The sequence below is a fragment of the Gopherus evgoodei genome, chromosome 2, assembly GCF_007399415.2.
Source record: "Gopherus evgoodei ecotype Sinaloan lineage chromosome 2, rGopEvg1_v1.p, whole genome shotgun sequence".
Lineage (NCBI taxonomy): Eukaryota > Metazoa > Chordata > Testudines > Testudinidae > Gopherus > Gopherus evgoodei.
Window position 1 is genome coordinate 30447382 of NC_044323.1, and position 21532 is coordinate 30468913.

The following is a 21532-nucleotide window of genomic DNA, read 5'->3' on the forward strand; positions in this document are numbered from 1 at the left end:
GCTGGGCCACCGCTTTCCGCAGCTCCTGTTGGCCGGGAACGGCAAACTGCAGTCACTGGGAGCTGCGAGCGGCCATACCTGCAGACACTCAGGTAAACAAAGCATCTCGCGGCCCACCAGGGGCTTACCCCCGAACAAGCCGCAAACCAAGTTTGAGAACCCGTTCTAGACAATCCTCACTGATGCAGTCTAGACAAGTCTCTGGTAAATTACAGTATTTCCAATTTACCCTTGTGCGAGACCACCCTACTTCGCAAGGATTTGTTCTGCCTTTTCCAGTGTAAGGTCTGAGGCCTTTTTCTGCAGCCACATTAGGACAGTAGTAGCCATGAGCTAAGCAGCAGAAAGTCACATCCTCACATTCAGTTGCTTCAAAACAAAGTGTGTTATATCAGGCTGTTAAGAAGGCCCTCCTTTCCTAATAGTATCCACCATCATCATATAAGAAACAGATCTTGAGATGTATAGGAAAAACTTTGTTTGATAGCATTCGGTCTGGCAAGGAATGACTTATGAACAGGTATGATTGTGAAATCTAGACGTCTGTTGTTTTGCCTTTATGGTCTCTACTTCTCTATAGTTTATCTATATAGTCTCTCTCTCTCTCTCTGATTCTTTATTTGTTTGTCTGTTACATAACTAATTTTGCAAGATTTAAAATCAACTAAGGTGGTGAGTTAGGATTGCTTAAAGAATTGTTTCATAATGGGCTAGGATTGGTGAAAAATACTGTTTTGTAGTACTTTACGATAGAGGTAAGCAGGACTCAAGTTTAACTATATAAACTGGGGTCCAAAAGGTAGTTCTTTGGAATCTAACTTCAGGACACAGCCCAAGATCACAGTTGCCAGACCTCAACACCCGCCAACTATATCATGCAGAAGCTGGAGTCCCCGGACAACCTGATCCTGAACGGTCACCAGGAAAATTTGTCTGCCTTATTGGGAGTGATGAGCATTGTATGGTTACCGTGTGTATACTGTTTTGGTCACTGTTAATAAGTAGAGGTTAAGGATATTACTGTGTAAGGCTCTTTCACTGGTAAAAAGACCTTGCAAGCCTGCAGAAGATTATGTCCTGAACCGTAGGAACTGGGAAAGGGTGGGGGTGCCTAAATTGACTGGGTTACAAATTGAACCCACGGAAGGGTGAAGGTGGGGTGCCCTAGAGAATGCAGGTAACACCAGTGCCTCCCCCCTCCCCATAAAAGCCCATCCCCATTGTCCTTTCCAGAACACAGGAGACCTAAAAAATCACAAGCAGCCTGTGAGCTTCCATAAGGAATGTAATCCTTAGGAAGCTGGGGTTGATCCTTCTCCAAATACAAGGTCTGCTTTAAACTGAAGTGCAGCTTCCATAGGCTCTGGAAACAAGCCTAACATAATTTACTCCTCCTGAGATCATGAAGTAAAAGCTGAATTTGCTGCTCCCATTGCAAGAGCTCAAGAATAAGTTCTGCTTTGCAGAACTGCGTTTCTAGCCCTTAGAACCTAGAGAGCCAAAACCTAAGCTGCAAATAGGGCCAAATTTGAGTTGAGTTGTCAGTCCTTAAAGATGAAGGAAGGCACTCTAACTAAATGGAAGAGTATGGGATGTTGGCCTCAGTTTTTCGGAGTCTGGTCCCTCTGAGGCAGGTCATCCCACAGCATACAGAATGATCCAGCCACACTGGCCTGGGTCAGGTTCCTGAATTATGTAAGCATTTTCTCATGTTTACAGCTTAATTTCTGAGCTTGTCTGCCCTGTTGGACCATCTACAGTTAGTGTGGTCAGAAGGTCACAGGAACAGAACCACCACCAATTAACCTGTACTTCGCTGAACATATTAAAGCCCAGCTGAACTGGTAATGTACCCCTTGGAATCAAGCTCACTCAACTTGAGCAGAAGACAGGCTTGCCTTCAGGGCAGACAATTCTAGCCACCCCAGGTGTTCTCACCTTGAGGGCTGTTAGCCAGATAGAACCTTGATAAAGAAGAAGGATGCAATTGTAAACTCTAATTACACTCAATTTAAGGATCTGGATTAGCAGAACCAACCATAAATATTGCATAGATGCCAGTCTCCTATTGCACATTAAAGTAATTTCAGGGAAGAGAGTAGTTCAAGAGTGTTAATCAAATCTTTAAATTTATTTTAAATTAAAAGTTTTACTTGCAATACTAAGAAGTATTTTGAAAACAACCACTAAGTAGGTGATGTAACATCTACATCAGTGTAGCATGAACAAAAAGGAATCTCAAGGTATTGAGTAAGAAAGTTGTCACAGTCACAGGGCTAGCTGCGTCTCTGACGCCTCATCTGGGGTCACTGTGAGCACCCCCTTCAGATGCCTTTACCTCTCCTGGGGCAGAATTCATGATTCCCCCACTCTCAGACTGGATCCTAGGCCATAGTAACTTATTTACCAAGTGTTCTTATCCTGCACATCCAACTCTGTTTCTGTATCTGTGGTTCTTTCTTTTGGGAGCCTGTGGCAAGTGAGGAGTACAGTGACCCAAAACAGCTTTCTTAAAACCAACTAGTTAATCTTAAAAGTAGGAACAAAGCATAACATAATAGAAAGGATTTAAAAAAGACAAAAAGGGCTACTTGCATATCTATCTTACCTAGAATCTAACCATTCTCATGGAGACCCTGGAAGGACTAAACTCTCTCAGACCATCTCACAGCTGATTTTTAGGGTATAGTCCCAAAAACTTGTCTTCCACTCAAGAAACAAAGAATCTTTAAAATCTCCTGGATCCTTTGACCAACTCCCTCCATAGGGAGCAAGTCATTCCTGAAGAAGCCCAGAAGGCAGCTGAGCAAGAGCATAAAAATGAATAGCCTCTTGCATTGTCTCAAGTGTTTGCTGAGGGTATGGCTACACTTGAAATTTGGCAGTGCTTTGAAGTGTGAGTGTAGTGAGAGCTCTCCCAGCACTGCACGTAAACCACATCCCTTACAGGTGTAGCTTGCAGCGCTGGGAGCCGCGCTCCCAGCGCTGCGGCACTGATTACACTGAGGCTTTACAGCGCTGTATCTTGCTGCGCTCAGGGGGGTGTTTTTTCACACCCCAAGCGCGAAAGTTGCAGCGCTGTAAAGTGCCAGTGTAGCCATGGCCTAAGAGGCCCACCTCTCCTCTTCCTAGGTGCATTTGAATTGATATATGCAGACAGTGAAAGTCAAGATACAACATCCATAAATTACAGACGGCTCCAAATCCATTACAGAAGTCTAATAAAACACGTAATTGCCTTTGGTATGATTTAGAAGCACCTGGTCATTTAAATGTTTCTGCAGAGACCAGTTGCTTTTATGCCTGCTTCAGTGAACCTGGTAACTTCCCATGAGCCAAAATATATATGTTACCCTACACTAGGACCTCCAATCCATGCCCAATATATAATATATCTTATATTTTATATATACACATTAATCTAGCCTGAACTGTAGGTCCAGAGGCAGCTAGTTATTCACAAAGTAGCTGCCTTTAACCCTCAGAATTCTAGGCAAAGTTTTGTCCCCAAACTGAAGATGTTCTTCTAACTGGTTGTAAAGGGTCACTTGAAATGAAGTGGACAATTAAGGGTTAGATTGTATTCATAAAGAATTAACAGGGGCAATTAAGGGTAACAGGCAGTGTGGAGTGTTACAAATCATTGCAATGAGCCACAAAAGCAGTGGTTTGTGTATGTCCACACCACAAGTAATACAATGACACTGCTGCAGCTATGCTGCTGTAGTGTAGATACTTACTACAGCGACAGAAAGATTTTCCATCTCCATAGTAAATCTATCCCCTCAAGAAGCAATAGCTAGGTCAATGGAAGCATTCCTCCATCAACCTAGCAGTGTTGACACCATCTTAAACTATTTCTCTCAGAGGTTTGAATTTTGCACCTGTGAACGACATAGCTAGTTTAATCTAAGTTCTGGGTGTAGATCAGATCTTTATTATGAGCTGTAGTTTACCAACAGTAACCAAAACATACATTTGTAACTGGGGGTATCAGTGTTTTCTTTCTTCCTAATCTGCAATTTGATTTTGCATTTCCAGTAGCTCTACAATTAACAGTGCTCTATCAATCCTCAATTAGTACATAAGAACAGCCATAATGGGTCAGACCCATGGTCCATCTAGCCCAGTATCCAGTCTTCCAACAGTGGCCAATGCCAGGTGCTTCAGAGGGAAGAAACCAAACACGTAATCATTAAGTGATCCATCCTGTCAGATCCATCCATTCATCAGAAACAAAATCAGTCATGAGGAAAGTCCTGGTTGAAATGCTAATCAAACACTTTTGTGGGTTGTGCAACTTCCAAATACCTTCCTCTGATCTGACTCAAATTAGTGATTTCAGGAACCTTTCCCACAGATAATGTTACATGATAGGTATTGCCCTCTGAAACCTTTATTTACTAAAATAAGGTAAACTAATATTGGGGACTTTATGTGCCAACCAGGGCTGGCTCCAGGCACCAGCTGACCAGGCATGTGCTTGGGGCAGCGGGGCCGCGCTTGGGCTTTTTTGTTTTTGTTTTCTTTAGTTTCGGAAGGGCGCTTGGGGGTATATATATTTTTTTTTTGGTTCGGCAGGGCGGCGCCCGGGGTTTTTTTTGTTGTTGTTTTTGGTTCAGCGGGGCAGCACTCGAGGGGGGGTGTTTTTGGTTCAGCAGCGCTCGGGGGAGTTGTTTTGAGTTCGGTGGAGTGGCGCTCAGGGGGTTGTTCTGGGTTCGGCAGAGCGGTGCTCGGGTTGTTTTGGGTTCGGTGGAGCGGCGCTTGGGGGGGTTGTTTTGGGTTTGGCGGGGGAGTTGTTATGGCAGGGCAGATTTTTTTTTTTCCCCGCGCTTGTGGCTGCAAAAAAGTTAGAGCCGGCCCTGGTGCCAACAATAATGTGACACCAAGGATGCTAAGATGATGCTGTCCTCTTTTTCAAGCCAGAAGAATCAACTATCGAGTTGGAGGTTAAAAGTTACGTGTAATCTTTACTTGTATAAAATTATATTATCATGCAGTATTTCTTCAAGTCCTTTTATCTTCTGGACTTTTAAAGATTTCCAGTATTATAACAGAGGCCATACAATAACCTGGAAAGTTTGAAGGCAACATTCTATTTACTTCGGAATCTCACTTCAGCAAGTGACTTCCATTTAAAAGCTACAGGATAATGCTGTAAAATCAGATACGTGTTTATTACATTCCCCCTAATTTTACTGAAGTAAAAAATATAATAGCAATAAGCAATAGCAAGATAGTTTGGTAGATAATGTCAATATGTACCCCCTCTTTACTCTGACGATTTCAGGCTCCTGGCACAGGACTGCAGTGTACTACATTAAAAAATATATCAAATAGCCAAAAGCAAGGAAAGATTAATACTAGAAAAGCAAACCTTTGACTACTTTGAATGAGGGTTGCGTCAGTGTTGGTAATTTTAGTAGGGCCACTGTGACAGAGTGCTGGAAGCTGACAGGAGAGCCAGCACTCTGATCACTTAGACACTAACCAGTTCCCTTGGATAAGACTGATTGGGGATATGCAGCTAATTAGCTGACCATCTGGGAGAGCAAATGAATCAATTAGCTATTAGCTCAGGGGCATAAAAGAGGACACCAGAAGGAAGTGAGGAGGGAGGACCTGGGCTAACTGAACCAAGTATGATCTGACATCCTAAGGAAGGGAGACCTCTGTTCCTCCCTAGCCCTGTGGGAAAGAAACAAAATATTTTGCTACATGAGACTGTATCGGTACTGGTGATGGGAATAGAAATAAATTCACATGAACTTGCCACCTACTAATGGAGTCAGAGAGGCTTCCAAGGCATCATAGGACAGGGATAGAGTGTACCCCATTGCAGCCACCTTAATTTGAATTATTGTGCATTAAATGTTATGAGTTCACCTAGCAGGCAATATCATGACTAATGAGGGATGTGATCATAGGGTTTAAAGGCAAACAGGGTTTCCTGCTACACACACATAACAGAGTTTATGTGAGATCATAATGGCAAGTAGGTTGAAATAAATTTCATGAGTACTTTTTCATTACCAAATATTCTTTAAAATATTACCTTCTCTCTGAACACAAAATAAAAACAAAAATTCGGTGGAAATAATACGTTTCCTAAGGTGAAATATTTTTACTTTCTCCATAAAATAAAACGTAACATTCCAGAGTCTTTTTTTAAAAAGAAAAAACGTAGCTGCACATTTATATAAATGCTAATTAACTAATGCACCAATTTAAAGCTTACGGAAAGCACCACTTTACTGAAAATCTGAAAAGGTCGTCTTCTGTTTTTTTGTTCTGTTTTGGTTTTAATGGTTCTCTTAAACTTGGTTCTACTCAGTCATTGCAAAGTTACTTTTGCAGGTGAACAGGGAAGCTTAGCAAGAGCTTTATGTAGTAGGAGAGCACTCATTAAAAAGTGATAGCCCCCAGCTAATACTTTGTCCAGTCTTAATAACGTCCATATGTACTTTGACAAAACAAAGTCATGCCTATATTAAATTACTATTTTCAATTAGCACAATAATGTTTATTGTTAACTTTGAAATTTACAGCATTATTGTTCTGTGCTTTCATTGCTGGAATATTTTAATTTATGGAGATCTACATGTAAATCAGTGATACGAGACCATGATTTTATCAGCAAAGGCACAGTAATTTTTTTCACTAGTATTTTTCATGGTTAATCTGATGAGAGACAGTGAACTAAGATTACAGTGTTTAATTAGACAAGCTCCAGTTCAACCCTTAAACTACAACAATTAAGTCATAGACTGTTTTTGCAATGCAATTTTATGGGGCACTACAGCTACAAGATGGAACTTACTTATTTGGAGAGTTATTTTTGAACTGAAGAGGATGAATGCTGCTCAGAACCCAGGAAGCAGTGAAGGCTAAATTTAATTTAAAAATGTCAGTTTGCATCATCCAAACGGGATACTTCATCTGAGATACCTTTTAGGCTGTGATTTTTCAATGGGGCCCAAGGAGCTGGGTGCTGAAATCCCAATGATTTGCAAAGGAAATAGGCTGTGTTCTGCCCTTCTGAAAAATCCCAACGTCTGGTGTTTCCAATTGCTCCCCTGCTCCCCCAAACTGGCAGTTTGGATGCTATGTGCTCTTGAAGAAGGAACACATACTTTGCCCTGAAGTAATTTTGAAGTAAATTAGCTATAAAGAAACAAGATTCTGAAAACGTGCAGTGTATTGCATTTGCCTTAGCTTAAGAAGTTCATTACACCGCTTAGAATTACTCCACTGAGTTTCTGGGCCAGCATCTCTACATGCCTTCTAAATAGTGTGGCTATAAACACACATTGAGTACTGTTTCATGTCATTCTTTTCCTGCAAACCGCCCCCCCACCCAACCATCTAACTTTTCAGCATGTGTTTTATGTGGCTAGTGGCAAGTCAAACCAATAGAGATATTGAAAGTGTAACCAAAACTTGAAGCATGACTCTCCGCCCCTCACTAGCTGCCAGATCACGGGATTTGTAAGTTTGCTACTGGCTTTGAGACCAAATGCCTGGGCCTTAGCTGAGGCAGTAGAGGTTAAATCTAGAGGTCTGTGGTTCAACGACTGCTGATGATGCACCCAGGGAAGTGGTGTGACAGAGTTAACAGATTAAGTGTTAAATTCAGATTAAACTGAAGACGTTATTCATTAGCAAACTTTTATAGCGCCCTCCAAACAAAGGTACTCAGCCTTGTAGCATACCAGTTACTTATGCAATTTTTACAGAGGAGGAAAAAGAAGGTTCAAACAATTTAAGTGACTTTGCCACCAAAAGTGACAAGAATTGAACCTAGATGTCCCTACTGCCAGTCCCATGTTGTAAGCATGAGACCACCATTTCAATTCCCCGGTGAATACTAGCCCTGGTTCCTAGGTTTCATATTTCAATACAATATAATGGTTGAAGGTTTTTTTTTTTTAGTTAATTAAGAGTATACACAATACTATTTAAGGTTTTCCCTGGCAGCTTAATGGAACAGACTGCCATAAGTGAGCAACCTTGAAAGGAAAACTCACGTAAAGCACAAGAAATCTGAACATACTTTAGAGCACTTCTTGCGCGTTTAATCTCATTTTGAAATACTACACCTCATTCGCCATTTCCACCACAATGGAAAATATACCTTAAGTTATCTAGTGCATCTTTCAAAAAAAGATATCTTACATTAGAGACCAATATGATTAAACAAAAAATGAGATCCTACAGCTGTCAGCTGAATGCCAGTAGTTTTCTAACAGTAGATTTTGCAGGTATGATCACAATGAACATATGGTAATAATTAACTCCATAAAAATAATACTGTTAAATCCCCACTGTTCTTTGGCATGCACGGTTTTCTCTGATCTACGAAGAGTTTACACAGTACTTCTCCAAATACCTGAATAAAGCTAGTTAAAAAGTATTAGAAATTGAAATCTCATTCAATTTGGATATGTAATGTCTTTTCTTTCATTTAAGTTTAAAAAAATTGATTTGATACAACAATTCAAGCTTACAAAGAAAAAAATGTGTTCCATTAATAAATCGAAGCCCATCAGTAAAGGCTTAGTGTATAATTTTCCTGTTTCCTCTACTGAAAGACTCCATTGAACAAAGCATTTTTATCATCAGTTACCCAATGCATCCTAATATGCTTAAGGCAGATTCCAACTGAAACATGCTTTGCTCACTGAAACCAGAGACCTTCAAGCGTTTCAGTTACTTCAAATAGTTTAGAGTTAACACAAAGATAAGACTGTCATTAAAAAGCGGAAAACTTGCCTACTGCTTCTTGAAGAGGAAATTATGCCCTTCAATTCTGACTAGAGGGCAGAGTCCTTCCCAGGGGAGAAAGGCAGTCTGAATAAAAACCCTCCAATCACAAGCAATGCCTATGGAAGGTGAGCTGTCTCAGGTAGCCGCTACGCCCTTGCATTCCAAAGCTACAAATCACAATTATAATTAATGACAACAATGCTATATACAACCTGTCATTAATTGACAAACTGGGGAAGGAGGACAAGTAGGTTGACAATGGCAGTATTTTTTTTCATTTCTTTAGCTACAGTCTTCATATTAAAATTCACTTGGATGAACTGATCTGGTGGCCCTGTTCTATAAGAAAAAAATGAAGGTAGTGAGTTTTCCTATGTCAAAACATAAATTCCACAAATCAGTGAGAACACAAGTGTGCATAAGCAAATGTCCTGGGTTTTTTAAAAAAGCCTTCACACCACCACTTGGAGAACATGCATCTCCAGAGGAAAACAACTTCAGCTCATGATGCTTAATGATGTGTATGCTGGACCAATTTGCTTTTACAACATACCGTATGCTCTCTCTTTAAACGATACACAGATTCTTTCCCCTCACAAATAAAGCCATTGTGATTGCAGAATGCACCTTAATTCTCCGTGGTGGCAAGTGACTCTTAACCTCTGACTCTACTATAGCATCTTTGACATCTCACTACAACAGACTGGGTCGATCATACTTTTACAATAGGTAAAACAAAGGAGAAATGCCATTTCACTTTTTCTTAGCGAGAATTCCAGAGGTTCAGTGTATATCAAATTCATACCGTAATGTTTCTTTTCCGCATAATGAATTGAAGACAGAATTCTTTGGACATCTTTAACGGATTAAAGATAAGGAAGTTACCTCCCTCTCCTCTCCCTCCCCCCCAATAGTACCAGGATTAGGAGTTTTGCATGAACGCCACAGCTACATACCTGTAGTCCTACCTGAATAAGGCAGCTCCTAATTCAAAATATTCATACACAGACTACAACTCTGCTAGGAATGTGACAGAGGAAAAAGAGTACTTCTAAAAAGTAGAATTATTAATGCTTGACAGGATGACTTTATTTTCCCTGTTATCTTTGATGGGGATTGGTTAATTGCCAAATCCTAGTAATTTGAGAATTCATTGTATGAAGAGGGGCCGATAATGTTACTTTTCATTAACCAAAATCCTTCCTAAAATATCCAGCTACATCTTTAGTGCATGTGAGCTTAGGTTAAGGATTCTAGCACAGTCTTCATGTTCTTACAGGGTGGTAACCCTGGATTTGAACTGATACATAAGATTTACCACATCCTCATGTATGTTTGAATGTTGCAGAAGTCCTGTAAATTCCTAATTCATAGAAGGGTTAGTCCCAATTCTCCTGCCCAAAACCACCATGTAGGGGTCAGGTTCAGAAGCAGATGAAACACTTTCCAAAAGCACTCTTCACCCTTCAATGTGTGATTATAAGTGCACAGTACAGGTATGTTAATGTAGTGATAGGATTTATTACCAACCATCTTTCTCAGGTGGCAGGTGACAAGGAATAATTGACTAACGTGACGAGGTAAAGTTTTAGAATATGCTGCTATTACATTCCAAACCTAGTCAACCAACTCGTAAGGGGAGGAATTATTTTCTAAAAGAGTTACAAGAGTTTCAGTGAGATAAAATAGTAAAGAAATTGAGAACACAATTAACTTCTGATTGTCAGAGACTGTGCTGACATGGTGTCTGAAGGATGATTTCGGTTGATACAGCATGTACAGCTTTGGTACTGAGGAGGATCCATCTTTTTGTAATATACTGGACAGACTTAGACTGCATGCATAGGTTTCAATGGGCATTCAAGCAGTATTTACCAAAATTCAACTACATACAAAAAACAACAAAATTTTTTTTTAATAGAAATGTCTTACCTCCACTCACCAATGAATGAAAGAGGACTGTTAACAGTTTAATACATAAAAGCTAGCTGTCTGGTTCATTTGATGCTGTATAGTGAAACACCTGAAGAGAACAAAAGCTCATAGTGGGGAAGGGATAGTGGGTAAATTATGGGAACAAGTTTTTAGAGCTGTTTGAGGAAAGGTTATGGTCTTGGCAGTTCAAGAACAGAACTGAGAGATGAACTCATGATCACTAGCTCTTGGGAAACTACTTGCCTCCGTTTCTCCATTTTAAAAATGGGGATAAGTATTCATATTTCCTTCACAGGATGTTTTGTAAATTAGTGTCTCTAAACCAGTTAAGGTAGAACATCAGGGGGCATATTGGGAGCAAGGAAAGAAAAACCGTAAAGGTTCAGCAGCTAATAATGCTGCACTGGTGGTCAAGAATGAATGTGAAACCAGTTTTCTCCCAAGGTAACTTAATGGAGAAAGCCAGAGAACATGTGAAAAGAGCAGAAACTGGAGAGTTAGAGATGAGTACTCTGAGTAAATTTCCAAGTCTATCAATAGTTAAAATGCAGCTGTTGTATCTCATCTAAAACTACTGTAAGACTTCTGTCAGATTCAAATCATACATTTAAGTACTGGTTTTACAACACCTCCCCCAAAATATTGTGTGGGGGGGGGGTGAACACACTGAAATACCTTTTACTTAAATAATATTCCTATCCCAATTTGAGATATTGGTATTATAGGTTAATACACTCTAAAAGTGTCACCCTTCACATACAATCCTGTCAGCGACAGACTTTCCATCCATAGTGAAATGAACTCTTTATTTAAACAAAACCACAAGAATAAAAATGCCTCAAAGGAAGACTGAATGACTGGCATGCACAGGCTGGAAAAAACTACTTGCACTTCAACCTGACAAAGCTTCAAATACTCTCAGAACAACAGGCTTTTAAACATCTGCTTTCAAGCTTTTAGAAAGAAGTGTTACTTACTTCAAAATCCTGTTTTTTAAAAAAATGGCTTGTCTGGTTTTATATAGGAAAAAAGAAAAAAAACTCCTTCTAGCTAACAGTAAGAGTTAGACTTCCATAGCACTATTTTGGAGAAGTTTCTCACTCCAGCTAAAAATTTCTTTCCAAACCACATAAAACATTCAGGTGCTAAGAAAACAAAAATTACACCTCACTCATGTTACCAAATATCAACATGCAAGTTTGGCAAGAACATCTGCAGCCAAGATGATTCAGAGACAGATAAATTTAGAACGGTGCTTTTCTGTGGCATGTGGGTGCCAAATAGAGTAAATATGCAAAAGCTATATTCCAAGTGCTGCTTCCGAAATGTTTGGGAAGAAAGTTATTAGCAAAACTCTTCTTTCAAATGTACTCAGCCGCCTAAAGTCCTCAACAATGTAGTTCCCTGATCTGCCTTTAGTGTTTCCATCCATCACTTGATTTATCCACATAAAACTACAGGCTCTCCAACCTCCGAGGACTAAGCCAAATGCAGTGTGGCAACTTCACATGGGACCAACCATTTATGGGCTGAACAGCAGAGCTTTGATACCAGCTAATCTACCATAAATAGCTCTTGAAACTCAGAAGGATCAGATCAGCTGTTGCAACACTCCCAGCCTGTAGTTACTTCAAATCCAATTATATTGTCAACTATGTCCTGCAGCTTTCATTTTACATACCCTCATCAAACCAAGAAATTAAAAGCAGCAAAAACTAAAGGGCAAAAAACCAAAGAAAGCCAATTACAGATATGAGGTCTGGGAATGGAATGGAAAGTAAGTAGAGAGAGAGAGAGAGAGTGCTTCTAGTAAAGATTTTTATTAAAATAGTATCTCTTAAAATCCTTTTAAAAACCAGCAGATTTTAGTGGGTAAGAAAGCAGTTTAACAATCTGATGTCCAAGACAAAATAATAGCCCAGACTTGCAAAGCAAATGATATGAAATAAGTAAATACTAGAATGAGCAACAAATTGAGTTTCAAAAGCAAGGGAAATTGAGCAGACAGAAACGCTGTAACAACTCGAGTGTTTTTATTACAGTGAGAGGATTAAACTGCCTAGATATTTTTCCATGACTTTTAAAAACAAAAACCAAATGTTCAAATATTATCCCTGGAGCAAATCTTAGACCTTCATTTTATACATGCTTAAAGTACTATGTTTCCTTTGAAGTATTTAGAAATGTTTTCTCTCACCAGAAACCAAGAACTACCATTTAAAAACCTGAATATTTTGAAGCCACTGGCTATTTTTATGTTTTACCAATGCAAGGCAATGTAACTTTCTAAAAATATTAACTGCACTACTGAAGGACAGTTACGCCTGGAAAAGTGTAAAATGGTGACATTGTCCTGAGGCAAAATTTAAGAGCGAGGACTTACAAATAATGGTGCCCGAACAGCATTTCATTTTAAGTTACTCAACATCATAGGAAAAGAACACGCCAATTAAAGTAATTTTCTTAAACTGAAAGTATAAAATTAGATGTGGAAGCATATAATTTAATCTTAAAGATTACATTTTTGCTAAGGTTCATCCTTACAAACAAAATAAACAAGCCCACAACTGCTTCCATGAAGCCTACAAACTCCAGCGCTTGGAAGAAGGATAGTCTTGCAGAAGACACTGGATTAGGTCTTGAGAGCGCTGTGTTTAGGTCCCAGCTCTGAGAGAGTCTCTCTCTCTGCGACCTCAGACAGGTCCCCTTCTGCAAAATGGGACTACTACTCCCCTTTACCATGAGTTTGCACAGCGTTTCACATAATGAGGGTCTGAATTTTGGTTGGGGCCTCTAGGTGCTGTTGTAATGAAAATGAAGTAATGTTTGAAAATCCCCAAAACCTTTAAGGAAAATCATGGATAAACCTACCAGTTAGCTTTGTGTTCCATTCCATCACCTTCCTCAGTCTGCACATTGTCAACTTAGACTGTGGCAAGGTCCTGGTTTCAACCTAGTCTGCAAAGCACTTAGCACACTGCGAGCACCAAATCTGAGTCACTGGTTTTAATTGTAACCAAGTTACTAGTTTCAAAGAAGTTTCAGTAAAATGCTGGTGATTTAAGTAAAGGTGTTTGTAATCTTTGCTCAGTTTCTGGTGAAGAAATGTCCATCAACAAATCACCTCAGCTGGCCTGCTTTTGAAGTCTATCAGAAAGACTAAGAACTGAAAGAGGGCATGAAGACAACCTTTTCCTCAAGCCCTAGAGAATAAATATTAATCTAAATGGAGCCAGATGCATGTTACTGGAGAAAGGCACTGGGCTGACAAATATTCAGAACTGTGAAAATTTGTCTTAACCGTTTTGTGTTTCAGTTTGAACATTATTCTAAACAGTACTTCATTTTTAAGTAAAACGATTTCTAAAATCTGAAGCCTCCTCTTTCCCACCCCAACTGAGTATACTGTGACTGGTAACAGAAGGGATTCAAAAGAATTCTTACATTACTATACTCATTAAATTGGAGTAAATATTGTGATGGGAATCAGACTGAAAGCAGCAACAAACAATTTATCCACAGGTACAGAAGTAGTTCTGGCAATTGGTGCTCTCTTCATATCCATTTAAATCCTGCCTCTCTCATCTGAAAACTTCTAAAAATGACTGACTTATGACATAGACAGCACTCCCATGAATAAGAACTGGACTGAGATTACCAACTCATTTCACACAAACCACTACACAGCCAAACAGTAAGTTTATTGTCACTACCAACACAGGTGGAATTTTAAGCCCTGTTCCCACCCTCCTGAACTGTTCTTTTTAACCTAACGTTAAGATCCTATTTCCACACAAGCTGCCTTAGTAGTACAAATCATGGGAAGAGGTCCTGAATCTTGTAAAAGTGCTGTGACCCCATAACACACAGTACAAGTTTTGCAGGGTCCCAAAGACCCTGAGGAGTTACAGCTAACACATTTGAGAGTCACCATTAGTTTTTGCTTACTGTCATAGGCTTCCTTCCATGATACCTCACAGTACATATGTGATTCAGCCTACACCTTTCATGGACAGTTATCTTGGCTTCTCTAGAAGTGAGACACTGGGGCTGTAATTCAGACTCATGACGACTGTCCCTTTAATGAAGTCAGAAGGGCTCATATTAACATGCTCATTGTGGTATCATGGACTCATATTTCCAGAGCGGATCCACGTTTCAATGCGTAACAGTCATGGAATAATTATAGTATAATACACACACTAAGCGAGTTTACTGCAGGCTTTGTAAGATGTATGACTACACAAGAAACTGCATTACTTACAAAAAAGTTAGCTTCTGGCTTTGCTCCTTCCCGTGAAAAGCTACGTTATACAGAGAAAAGCAAACTTAATGCAACTTACCAGCGTCCATTGTTAGAATCATGACCCCGCTTCTGTGTCTCAGGAGCAGAAAGCCTTACCATCCAGTGTTATGTGAATAACTCAAAGAGACACAGCATGGCTTTGTTTCAGCTTTTATCTTCTGTCTCACACACTCCTCCTCCCTCTTGTGGGATAAAAGCACTGCCTGTACCCTCTGCCTAGCTATCCCTATTGGTCCATTTAAAATACCTCATTTATTTAGCATATTCATGTTTCTGTGCGAGCCTAAAATGACCCACAGTTTTTGTCCAGCCTGGTTTTTGTCCCTCCGGGAGAGGGAAAAGTTCACTCTCACTGACTCAATAGTCCCAATTGGTTTCATTTTAATAGGGCCAAAATACTTTCCCTGTCACACTGTCTGAGAAGCACACTGCCTGTATGCTGGTGAGAGGCAACAACCCCCCTTCCTCCCCGCCCAAACACTGCAGTAACCCTGAATTCTACCGTGCTTCTCAGCCACAGGGTGAGTGGCTGAAGGATCTACATAGTTTGGGGGCCCATCTCAAGAACTGCCATCCAACCCTGCTGCAGTGCAAAACTGCATTCTCTTTTACATCTGGATATACCATGGTGAGGCAGGATTTACCCTCTTAGGGTTTTTCTTCGCAGTGTAGACATACCTGTGACTGGCCAGCCAACTAAGGCTCATGGAGCTTGAGCTACAGGACTGTTTCGTTGCTGGGTAGACTTCCAGGCTTTGGCTGGAGCCTGAGCTCTGGGACGCTCCCACCCTGCCCAAGCCCGAGTCCAAGTCGGCTGGCACAGGCTAGTTGCAGGGTTTTCTTTGCTGTGTAGAGACATACCCTTAGACAATTTGAAGATCGTTAGGAAGTAATCTGACTTCATGAAAAGCACATGTGAATACCACCAAGAACTCTAAGGGCTGGGAGATATAAAAGTAGCAACTGGTTTCATGGCTCGTACGATGTACGGTCTGTGTGAAATACTCAGAGGATTTAAACTCATTTAAGAAACAACATTCCAGCTAAGGATGGGGAAGGGGAAATACACAAACCACAACAAAAAACAATGTCATTGAATTTCCATATGATAGGGAGATGGCAGGAGTCTCAATTACAATGGAGTTGAAGGAAGGCCCTAAAAAAATAAAAAATAAACGGTTGCTTTTGTATGGTGAAATCCTTAGATATGAAGTTTGACTTTGAAAGTTAAGGTCGTTTCTCTTATAGCTTGAATGGTCAACAGAATTTATGTCTATACACGTGCTTCAAACACAGAGTGAATGAAATGCTGTTCCTTATCGGCCTTCTGATAAGCACCAGCTAAGCATCACTTTTTCTAAATTAAGAGTGTATACTTGCTAAGCTGTAACCGCAGCACACTAGTTACCACTAGTTATGTTAGGACTCATAACTCAGTGATAGAGCCACAAGTAAATTTTGAAATTACTACCCATCCAAGCAAAGAGTTCTCCCTTCTTTTTAAGGACGTGAACAGCATGTTATAAACATTGAGTTTAAGGTTATCCAAACAAATTGGAACCGACAATTAGGAGGATTAGCATGAGCAACATTGCTGAATCACCATCCCTCATGATATATTTTTTGCATCTACTCTGGCTTTAAGTGGCATTGTGCCAGGATACAGGCTCTGATTCAGTCTGTTAACCACATTGGAAAAATAATACATGCAGAAGGAATACAACTTATTCCTGGCATCCAGAGCTACGATAATAGGACACCAAAACAAGAGTTTGGGAAGAAATATAAACTCTCATGATTCAAGACATAAGCTAACCCTTAATTAATGGGAGCAAGGAAAAAACTTTCCATGTGAGAAAGTTATTCCCTAACTGCCTACTCCACTGTTCCATGCATTTTTCTTTGAAGTAGCTGGTATTTAGTCCCTATCTGACACAAGCAGCAAAGAATCCTGTGGCACGTTATAGACTAACAGAGAACAGTTTCTCTGTTAGTCTATAAGGTGCCACAGGATTCTTTGCTGCTTTTACAGATCCAGACTAACACGGCTACCCCTCTGATACTTATCTGATACAAGACACAGGTCTAAATGGGCCACTGATATCACCCCATACTGCAGTTCCTAGAATACAGAAGATGAGCCTCTCTATCACCTGAAAGTCTGTCACCTCAAGTGACACAATTCAGTCCCCAGTCTTACAATTGGCAGGAACAGTCATTTCCGCTTTTAGAAGAAAATTCGGAACTCATCTGCCCTTAAAGCTTCCCAAGCATTCAAACTGGCTTTAACCACATTTCTGCAACTAAAGCATCAAATACTTGTTCTGGGGAATGCCACACAACGAGAGGGTTACAGAACCCAGTTTGGCAAGTCAGTGTGTAGGAATTACTGCAATCTAATTACAGAATGGCAAAAAGTACAAATCATTTCAACGTTAAAGCAAGATAAATGGACACAACTGTGGTAGTACTCCTCAACCTGTGCATATGCTAAACACCGTTTAAACGGTTCTCAGAAAGGAGCTGACTCCAAACTAATAAGGATGAAGCAGGCACAGTTTGATTGGTATCAAAGGAAATGAGAAAATAAAAGTAGCCCTATAAGCATGTAGAGCCAGAGTATGTTTCTAGCTTATCTAAATTAGATTTAGTGATGATGTTCAATCTCTGACACTAACAGCATAAATCCTATTGCACTATATGAAAACATGGGACTTATAAAAATTGGGTATCACTGGTGTTTCAGTTGTAACCCAGTGAAGAGAAGTGAAAATTTCACTAGGTCACATATTGCACTATGGCTCAACTTTTATAAAAGAGAATGATTAGAGGATGCCAAGTGTAGTTATTTACCTGATTTCATTAAGCTACATCAAATAGACATTTTGCAGCCCTACCACAGTGACAGCCAGGAAGTAAAAGAATTAAGATTTGCAAGTGGAGCCTTCACTCTGCTCCCTTTGCGTATGTCTCATGATACAGTCCAATTGCTGATCATATGCTATTTCACACATATGTATCAGACAATTTACTGTCTTTGATACAAGGCAATTTTTGTCGTCACTGCTGCTAATGCAGTTTTCATTGGTGTTATGGTCCAGAATATACACTGATTTAGACTTCTTAAGTAAGTCCTCCCTCCAGTATGTATTTTAACAGTTAGCAGCTAATAGAGTTTCTGTGGCTGTTCAGGAGGATTTTTAAAAATTTCTTTCTTCTTTCTTTTTCTCTAGGAATAGGCAGTAGGAAGAAAAGACAATGATGGCTCCTGAGGCAACACTAGCAAGGACCCAAGCAGGAGAGGAGACAGAAGATGGTTGGATGTGGAAGCTGCATGATGTGCCACATCCTTGAGGGGGTATCTGATGGAAGCTCCTATGCATGAAACGTTGCCTGATATAACTCATGGCAGAGATGATCCAAAGATAAAAATAAGCAGCTGGAGACTAATGATCTGAAGATACAAAAACCAGCGAGAAGAGCAGAAGGTACAGACAACTCAATATTTGCGGACATCAGATCAACAAAGGAACCTGGAGGGAAAACTGCAAGAGGAGGAGGGTGATCCATGGTAGAATGTGATCACCAGACAAAGCAGAGGAAGAGACTGGCTAATATAGGTGGAGGACAAAAATTGAGCTACAGGTTTGGTGCATTGGAAAAAGGAGGAGGAGAAACAGGCAGATGGGGGAGTAGGGCAGGGGAGAAAAGAAGGAAAACCAGTCCCTGCAGGAGAGACAATGGAGATAGCTAGGTACCGATTCTATGCAAAAATGAGGATAATCCTGGCCGCTGCGTCCCACAACTCCCATTGCCTGGGAAGCGGGAAACGCTGCCACTGGGAGCTGCAGGAGGCCGTATCTGCACACAATCAACGCAAACAAAATGTCTTGCGGCTCGCCAGTGGATTACTCTGATGGGCTGCATGCCAAAGGTTGCTGACCCCTGATCTAGCCTCAGTAGTCAGACTTTGGAACAAAATTATGAAAGAAAGAATAATTAAATCCATAGAGAAAACAGAAGAAGGGATATAATTTAACATGGGTTTATCAAATTGTGCCAGATAATTTGAATTCCTTCTTTAAGCAAATAACTGACTTCATAGTGAAGAGAAATGCAGTAGAACTAATATACAAACTTTGACCTAATGCCACATGGGAAATTATTGGTTAAATTAGTGAAGATGGGTATCAGTACAAGCACTGCAAAGTGAACAAGGAACTGGCTAAAGGGGAGAATGCAACAGGTTGTGTGAAGGTGAATTATCAGACCGGAGGGAAGTTACTAGTGGAGTTCCTCAAGGATCAGTCTTGGGACTAATCTTCTTTAATATTTTTATTAAATAACCTTAGCACAGCATTCCCCAAACTTTTTTGGCCATGGAACATTTTTTAGCCTATTACAGAACACTTATAATATTATTTTGTAGTCTCTTTTGGTTTTCAAATAAAAAATTGTGTTATTTATGCTCAAATATATTTTATTTTATAAAACAAAGCAAAATACAAATTTAAAATAACTTGAACTAACAATTTCTAACTGGAAAGCGTATATATAGTACAAAAATCAAGTGCAAGAGTCAAAATTAAAAACAGTGTTCTACTTAAAAAAACTTGTTTTTATATATACACAAACACCAAACAAATTAGATTTTTACTAGGAAAATCTATTTTTATAAACAGAAATACAAAATTTGGATTTAATGAGATTGGTGTTTCTGCGTTTTTCTATCACAAATTCGCTTAATATTAGGAATAACACTGAAAAGTTGAATCCTCATGTCAGGCGCAGCATCAAGTCTATTCCTATATTTGGTTTTTGTTGCAGTATAATATGAAAAGGCCATCTCACACAAATAAGTTGCAGCAAAAGGAAGGAACACTCAAACTGCACGTTTAGCCACATTAGGGTACTCTTCTATTAGGCTGCTCCAAAAATTATTCAGCGGAAGATCCTTAAACTTTTGTTTCAAATTAGAGTCAGAAATTAAGTCAATTAGGCTTCCATACTCGTTTGCAATAAAGCCGACTGGTTTGGCTGTAATTACAAACGGATTTTGAACCCAAACATCATCATCAGTAGTTGTAGGAAAATATTCTAATAAAGAGGCCTGCAAGTCACGTAAGTGCTGTAAAATGGTGCTGGAAACTTCTTTAAGGACTGCAGAATTTATTTCAGTCAGAAATTCATGTACTATAGGGAAGCAGTCGAAGTTATTCTGTTCTACAGAAGATGCCCAGAATTCCAGTTTATTTTTTAATGATGAAATTTTATCCATTGTAGTAAAAATAATCACATTCTTTCCTTGCAGCAACAGATTAATTTAATTTAATTTAATTTTTCAGAAATATCTGCAAGATATGCAAGTCTCATCAGCCACAGGGAATTTGTCAGGCAGTCATTAAACTTTCGTCCTGAATTATCTGAAGTGAAGAATACCAGTAGTTCACTACAAAGCTCAAAAAGCCTCGTAAGCACTTTTCCTCTGGATAGCCACCTCACTTCCAAATGTAAAAGAAGCGTTTGGCGCTGACTACCCATTTCCTTGCACAAAATTTTAAATAACCTGGATTGAAGTGGTCAAGATTTGACAAAATTGATAATTTGTACTGCAAGTGCTTGTCTATGTACAACACAATGGCTCTTAGTGCTTTCTGGTGCCACACTTATGATTCACGTTACAGCTACCTTCATCTTCCCTAGCATTGCCTGAGCACCGTCAGTACATACATCAATACCTTTTCCCCAACTAATTTCATGCTTTCTGATAAAATTGTTGATGCAGTTGAATATTTCTTCTCCAGTTGTGTTGCTTTGCAGAGATTCACATAAGAGCAGGTCCTCTTCAATAATATTATTAAATCTATATCGGACAAATACTAGTAGCACAGCAAGGCCTGAAACGTCAGTGGATTCATCTAGCTGCAATGAAAACTCATGGCAAATTTTCAAATTTTGCACCATCGCTGTCTGTTTTAGCAATTTTAATCATCAAAAGTTTACAATTTCCAAGTGAGTCATGCTGCCTCTTGAAAAAATTTATATTTTTGTCTTTGTATTCAGCATGCTTGGTTTCCAAATGCCTATGAAGTTTAGCAGGAGCCAATGAATTGTTTGCTAGAATTTTATTGCACACGACGCACTGTGCATCAGGAACATCTTTATTTTCAGCACACGTAAAACCGAAAGACAAATAACTTTTACCATACTTTTGTTTTGGTCTTTTAACACCTGCTTCTTCTTGTTTTTTTTATACACTTTGGTGGAAATTCTTTCACCTTGGATAACTCACTAGTACTAACAGATTTTTCGGCAATGAAAGACTGTGATTGTTCATCCTGACTTTGAAGTGTCACAATATTTTGCTTGTTTATTTCAGCCCCATTTGGAGTACCAAAAGAACTTGCTTTTTGTTTCAAAGTTCCTTCTTTTAGCCATAAATTCATGGTGATTGGGTTTAGTAACAATATTTAAAAATACTGATTTTTGTCAAATTTTGTTTATCACAAATATTTATATTGTTTT

General features: G+C 39.5%; 1 protein-coding gene and 1 pseudogene across 26 annotated transcripts in view; both read right to left on the reverse strand.

The window, feature by feature from the left end:
- The window catches only part of SVIL (supervillin), a 153175-nt gene extending 138040 nt beyond the window's left edge, over positions 1-15135 (reverse strand). For 25 of the 26 annotated variants that reach the window (XM_030550252.1, XM_030550251.1, XM_030550240.1 and 22 more), the window contains exon 1: positions 15045-15135. In XM_030550252.1, the coding sequence (XP_030406112.1) occupies positions 15045-15066 (22 nt within the window). In that variant the 5' untranslated portion in view covers positions 15067-15135. The remainder of the gene's footprint in view (positions 1-15044) is intronic. The other variant, XM_030550256.1, reaches the window with a different exon arrangement.
- Positions 15136-19706: 4571 nt separating this feature from the next.
- LOC115644804 lies at positions 19707-20971 on the reverse strand (annotated as a pseudogene).
- Positions 20972-21532: the final 561 nt, after the last annotated feature.